Source organism: Rhizopus delemar, genomic scaffold (genome assembly GCF_000149305.1).
Source record: "Rhizopus delemar RA 99-880 supercont3.2 genomic scaffold, whole genome shotgun sequence".
In the NCBI taxonomy this organism is placed as follows: Eukaryota; Fungi; Mucoromycota; class Mucoromycetes; order Mucorales; family Rhizopodaceae; genus Rhizopus; species Rhizopus delemar.
This window is the reverse complement of record NW_027137828.1, coordinates 1,926,271-1,933,477: the sequence shown is the minus strand read 5'-3', so window position 1 is coordinate 1,933,477 and position 7,207 is coordinate 1,926,271. Positions and strand designations below refer to the sequence as shown.

Sequence of the window (7,207 nt, the reverse complement as noted above, 5' to 3'; positions counted from 1 at the left end):
CTTGATAAGCAAGAACGAGACAGAGGTAAGCAAATATAGGAATAGACGAACAGTCTAATAGAGAGAACTATAATTGATGTTTACTTTAATAAAAATAAGCAGGTATTCATGCAAACGTTAGAAAGTTAATTTAACAAATTAATTAACTCTGATTATTCAGCCCTCAGCTAAAGGATATCAAAATGACATAAATGTTGTATACGAAAATATAATGAGTTCTGAGACAACATTTCTTTTCTTTCATTGAACTTATTATGATCGAAAAACCAATTTTTCTTAACCTTGCTTGCCACATTTGTGAAAAAGATGGCTTCTTCCAGAAACGAAACCTGCGGCTACATTATTTGAACGTTCACGAAATGAAACTCCCGACTACAACAAGGTACGCGAAGCCCGTCTCTCCTCCAGATTGCAAGATCGTGAAAGCGAAGGAAAACGCCACTGCTGTCTATTATAAATGCCCTTCTTGCAACATTGTCACTGAATCATTAACTCTTTTCGGTCAACACATTGTCAATCATTTGGACGATATAGCCTCTCAAGACCCAAAGTAAGCTATTTTTCGTTTTTTTTTTTTTTTTTTTTTTCTCACTTATGTTGTTACCAGTCATGATACCACTGATGACATTGTGGAGGATCCAGTCCTTCAACCTGGGAATACATTCACAATCGATCCGACTGATATTATTGTGTCTCCCATACCACAAAAATCATCCTACATTGGTACCGTTGCAGCACCAATACAAATATCTTGCAAACCCTCTCCTCGATCTTATGATGAAGCTGTTCTATATGCTTGTCAACAACAACACGTTTGCGACGAAGAAAAGATCAAGACACTGTGCTTAGTGGATTCTCTTTCCCTACAACCAATCGCTATCACCGATCAACAAGGTACCGAGCACATCGCCCTCACCCATGCACAAGTTGTCAACAAACTGGTGAATACTCATGAATCCATCAAGCCAATCCTCACTAGTAAACGAAGTTACTCAGATATGATTGACAAGGGTGCATTATGTGTTCAATGTCGGACTGAAGCGACCGACGGTTTGGAGAACTTGCTGCTCATGTCACCATATACCACGCTGCTGTCACAACAAAACTTTGTCGAAATTTCGGATCAAGTTTGCCACTTTCTGAATTCAGATTGGGAGTTCTTCCCTCAGTTCAGATTTTTTTCAGCAATGGCTTTAGCGGGTGCGATCCTTGTCAACGTTTCGAACAATCAAGCAGTAATCCTCAACACCATTGAAGTATATGGCCGAACCAAGCCTGTTGATGTCTTCTGTGAGCCATTTGGGAAAATTAAAGGCTCCGCTCAACCAACATCCATACCCCCCACAGCCATCCGTACAAGATACCCTGGGCTGTGGCCAACAACCCTTGCGTCGTCTGAAGGATTAAAGCTTGTTATTGGGACGAACGTATCAAATATCTTGGTTACCTCCTCCATGCGTCTGGATAAGATTGAAAACCCATCCATTGGCGGTATCACTACCAATTTTACAATACCCAGCACTAAGGATTCATTGTATTGCAAGCTATTCATGGACCGCAGCATGCTTGATCAGGCAATGACAATTGTGAACAACCCAGGCATTCATCGATTGTCAGATACCCTGATCCTCGGTCAACTCAGGGCCATCCGCAGCAAATTCCATACCACTGATGCATATATCTTATGCCGAGCTACTGGGCCGCTCACCATGTCTCACCTGCACCAACCATGCTCGCTTTTCACTTTGTCCGAGTTTAAAAGCATCCCAGCTTCTGCTATATTTCGAATAATAGCAACATCAGTCCTGAAAAATGGTCAAGCTGCTGGCCTCTCCAAGAAACGAGTGCAAGACACTCTTGCATTGTGTTCTGGATCATCCGCCAAGACCGCCTTAACAGATATCCTTGACCTTTTTGGTCCTGAAGGCGATGATATACCCATTCTTGGCAACGCGAATCTGAATCGAAAACTTGAAGAATTGGCAAACGGAATAAAATCCCACTTGGTTGTTGCCAATGAAGTTACCGCCAAGTACATCGTCAACACCTTTAACACCTTTGCTTGATCTGAAAAAATCACTATACACTCACACTCACACACTTACTGGTTTTTTCTCTTTTCTTTTCTTGTCAACAAATACACAATTCCTCAGATTATTAATTTCTGTTCGCAACCACTTAATCGCTCAAGCTGGTCGTTCTCCGATTTTTTAGGGTTTTTTTCGTTTCACTTGTTTTAATTGCTTGATTTTTATTCATATTTGTATTATTAAATATCTTTATAAAAATAAATGAATGGCATCTTTAGTACTTTAACATTTTGTAAGTTTTTAGAACCCTCTCTGGTTAAAAAATCGCCTTTTATAGCTTGTAGTACAACCAAAAGGGCCACTAGACCTTTTTAGATATTGTATACTTTCCATCTATGTCGAGTAACTTTTTGTAAAAAAAAATATAATGTTTAAATAAAGATCCATTTTCAACTGGAATTAACTGAAAATTTCACCAAAGGTTATTGATATCATGAGAAGTACTTATACTTAATTTGAGCTTAATGCAAGGACCTCAAAAATTCACTCGACATATATGGAAGGTATACAATGTCTATATTTGTCGAGTAAATAAAAAAAAAGGATAAAAGAATGTCCTGCCAAATCATCATTTTTCACTGAAGCTGTTTAAGACTTATACCAAGGATTACTTATATTATATTGAGTATGTATGCAGAGTTTCGATTCGATAAAAAAAGTTCAAAAAATCACTCGATAAAGATGGAAGGCTTGTATACAATTTTAATTTTCATCCAGTAAAATTCAAGGTGTAACTCAATAAGATGCCACATGACGTATGACAATTCCCAGTAAACTATATCTGGTAGAAATAGTCATTAAAAGAGACGTATATATCGAAATAAAAAGAAAATATTAAGAAACTTTACATGCGTAATGTTATCTGTGATTGCTACTCTTTTAGTATACGCTAATAGCTATAATTCAAGAACAGACTTTTCTTATAATATACAATTTTGAGGAATATGAGAATATTTAAAAGACTATAAACAAGTACATTTTTATTATACCAAGTTATGTTCATAAACCGTAAACACTAACAGGAGCGTATATAATCTGAAATAGTTCAACTATTAAACCTGCGCATATGATTAACTGCAAGTTTCGGTTGACTTCATCTTAAGTGACTATGGCTGCCATTATTCGATATAATACAAAATGAAAACCAAGCTAAGAAAATAAAGGATATAACTAAAAGTCATCTAACAGAGAAGAGAGGACATCTACTAAAGCACCGCAGCAGACATATTGCACGCATGTTCAAAAAGTTTTGAATGTAAGATTATACATACATGACATTATTATAAAGCTTTTCTAATTTGTAATAGTCAAAAACAAATGGAGCATTAATGTAGAATTAAAGGAAAGAAACCCACTGTTTATGTAAAGTATACTTAATGAAAGAGTATATCTTTAAGCTTTTTCATGCATTTTTCAATAAATCAACAACTTAATGCTTGCATTTGAAACTCTTTTTAAACAAATAATAGATCTATGTGTTTTGCCAAATAAAAATATGAAGCAAAAACTACAAAAAGACAATAGTTGTGAAACTAAAGATTATATATGACTTTATTAATAAAAAATATTGAGGTTATTTACACTTTTTGAATGTCTGGGTCTTTACCGCTATTTCAATTGATCGATTAAAAGAATGATATGGAAGATAAATAAAGGATGGTGGATAATCAATAGCCTCTGTCTTCTTGACGAATCAAGGAACAATGAAGTAGATAAAATATTGATCTAACGATAATTATAGAATAGGATTGAACTGCCGTTGTTGTAATCAGGTTCCGATATAGTCTTTTAGAACGCTGATAGGACAACAGGGCAAGATTGGCTATTGCAGAAGTCTCACAATTATTAATAGAGATCTGGTTAGACTATAATTCCGTAGTATCCAAGTTTATCCATGAATGTTTACTTTATTAATTGTGTGGATACAACACTGTGTATCTACATTACTGACTGACGATATCCATTAAGGAAGATCTCAAGGATTCATTTAACAAGGACTATTTAAGATACAATGTATAAGTATAAAGAGAGCGATTTAAACTTTATAAGATACAGCAGCTTTTTTTCCCTCAGTCACTCCAGCTAATTTTTTCGCTGTTATTAAACAACTAGTAAAAACGGGTTATTATAGCCATTGGTATTTCTTGTTCAGCTATATTACACTTGTTGCAAAATCGAATTCAGCATTGAAACTGTTCTATAGCTAGGTAAACCTATTTCTTTGAGTACAAAACTTTACAAGGTAAAATGGCAGGTTATACGGAACTTAGTTACAATATATATCAGGCAAATTCTATTTTCTACGGTCAGTTGTTAGATAGCTGTTTTTTTCCAGTTATGATAGAGTTGTTTTTGTCGACGTTGATGATTATTATTATAAAACGCATGCATATTGATTGTTCTTATTCACATCATTGCTTGTTTTACTTTTTATTTTATACTTTGGTCTAAATTAATTTATAAGGAGTTCCTGTTAACTCAAAATCTAAATCGCTTTAAACACACAGTCAGACATTGATTTTGACAGCATGCACTTGTTTAAAATTAAAATAGTGACTTGTGTATACAATCTCAAAATTACAGCTTTTTAATGGAATTTAATTTCTCAGAGCTTGTGTGTGTGTTTTTTTTTTTTTTTTTTTTTTTTTTTTATGAGACTACAAAAAGATACGCTATTGGCGAAGACTTTTTTTTGATTGAAAGCAAGAGCATTTATGCTAAAGGAAGTCCCACTCAATTTCCATATGTAAGAGCTGTAGAAAACAAGATATTTATAGATATCTCTGATAGCACGGTTGAGCATACCTGAGTTTTGTATGAGCTATATGTATGTATGACTTTTGATTGGTGTACTCTGAAAATAATAATAATAACTACTTACAATGTAGCTTTGCTTTAATAAGTATACTGACTCGTATCTTAAAGACTTTTTTTTTTAAAAAAAAATTTTGTTTAAAAAATTATTATTGCTAAAAACAATGTTACTGTCAATATTAGTTTATATGCTCGCAATTCAAAAGTATTTTTGAGCTGAATTGCAGTAAAATACGTTTACAAACATATGTATACTATATATTTTTTTACTATAAAGTTTAGAAGTGACAACAACCACGTAATTAGAGTTTGGGTGTAGCGAGGAAAGAAAGCTAATTTGACTTATAAAACACACGCTTCTTCTTTTTTTTTGTTCCCTCACCAAATTAGTGTTACTTTGTACTAGAAGTTTGTTTGTTTTGTATAAAAGCCAATCCAGAAAAACATTTGCTATGTCAGATCAAAAAGAGAGCACCTATAGCATAGTTTCCAGACTATTTTATGATTCTTTTCAAAGCCTGGGATTTTTTTACACTGCTTAATGTCATTCTGGTCTTGCATATCATACATGATTACAGTCCTCCAAAGGTGGTCATTATATTTAATCGTAAAAAGAAATTACTACAGGATTTAAGTGTGACCATCTGTGTCTTGAACAATTTTATTAAAACTTAGTCAGAAAACTCATTGATCAGATTTACTTATAAAGAAATCAAAGCAAACCTTATTAACGAAATTCTTTTCTTAACTACCTAAAATTTTCTACAAGCCCTCATATGGTACAATCAATCATATCAACATTCTTTGGTGTATGCTTCCCTCATACTATTGTATGTAATGAAGACAGCAATGAAGTGTATATTCACTTGTATGAAGCTTCTTCTGCGTATGGTATTTTAGGCAGTTAAATCACTTTATTATAGTCTAACTTCTGAACAGCAAATTTAGTGTCAAAGCCATTGCCACTGTAGACTTGATGGAAAAGGCTGTTAAAGACTTTCTTCCAAAGTCAGATCTTGAAGCCTTTATAGATAGAAAAGAGCCTGTCATGATGGTAATAAATGGTCAAATGGAGCAACAAGCAATTGGTAGATCATTCTTAGGTACTATATTTGAAGAAAAGTTTCATGTAAAATGCCTCTCAGCATTCATTTTACCTTGTGTTCCTTTGATTCTTGAACACATGAAAATTATGGTGCACCCTGATATATCTCCAAACCAGTTTGAGAAAGGTATTAAGAGTGGATATTACATGGTCAATCTATCTGCAAATCAAATGTTTGGTCCTCCTGAGTTTCACGCGTCAGAGGGTGTCGTATTTTAAAGCCATTGTTCACAAACACAAATTATATTACTAATATCAAGTCTAAACCTATACTTATCTAGATCCACAAAGTAACGCAGATAACCCTGAAGAAGAACATATGCATGAAAATAGAAATGTACTTCATTCTGACAACGATGAAATCGAAAGTCAATTTGAAGAATCACAGTCAGAAGACGAAGACAATCATTTTGACAGCACAAGAGATCGAGACCTGAACGACGATATTTTAGAAAATGAGGATGAAGAAAGCAATGAAGATAGGCATCAAGATTCCGATCTATCACTGGAAAGTGAAATGCTTGAAAGTCTACAGTATAACAGTACGTCTGGTGATAACGAGTCATTGCATTCTTTAAGTGCATTTTCTCAAAAACTGCAGGGAGACCAAAGACAAATCTATCGACAAAACACTAACGACGAGATAAGCAATGTTGATAGCTTTCAGAATTTTACAAGCTCTCAAACTTCAAGTAACAGTTCTCAAGTATCAACTAGCAGTAGTATTATTGCTGCCATGAAAAGAGTAAATCTTCAGAGTAGAAGTCACAGTTGTTATGTTCTGGTAAAGTAAAAGGTAATAACAAAGATAAACCAAAGAATACTCTTTGAGACTGAGCTTTATTTAAGACAATCTTAATTGTTAAAAAAGAAATCATTACAAAATCTACTATTTATATTCTTCTATCGGTTGGCGGGTAAATGAGTAGTTATGAGCGTAGATCCAATCATTGACATGTTTGATTGAAGAATGATCACTGAATCGATTATGAAGGTTTTTAATTCGTTATTTTTATAGACCTTATTGTTCTTTAACTGATCTGGGAGATTTGTCCCGTCTTCATTGAGAGGAAAGATATGTTGTAGAACAGAGTCTGATCATAACGGACATTGAATAATCACAACTAAAAGAAGTATATTAAAATTGATAAAAGATAATAATTTAAATCTTTATTAAATAAAATATATTCTTCTTCTT

General features: G+C 33.8%; 2 protein-coding genes across 2 annotated transcripts; both read left to right on the top strand.

Moving 5' to 3' along the window:
• Positions 1-254: 254 nt before the first annotated feature.
• On the top strand, positions 255-2,066 carry RO3G_02968 (uncharacterized protein; the record flags this gene model as incomplete). The annotated part of the gene is made up of 2 exons (XM_067657559.1): positions 255-550; positions 608-2,066. The coding sequence occupies 2 exons, from the start codon at positions 255-257 to the stop codon at positions 2,064-2,066; spliced, it is 1,755 nt and encodes a 584-aa protein (XP_067513660.1).
• A 3,614-nt stretch (positions 2,067-5,680) lies between these two features.
• RO3G_02967 (uncharacterized protein) lies at positions 5,681-6,802 on the top strand (the record flags this gene model as incomplete). Its single annotated transcript, XM_067657558.1, has 3 exons — positions 5,681-5,790; positions 5,853-6,136; positions 6,291-6,802. 3 exons carry the CDS (start codon positions 5,681-5,683, stop codon positions 6,800-6,802), a joined length of 906 nt encoding a protein of 301 aa, XP_067513659.1.
• Positions 6,803-7,207: the final 405 nt, after the last annotated feature.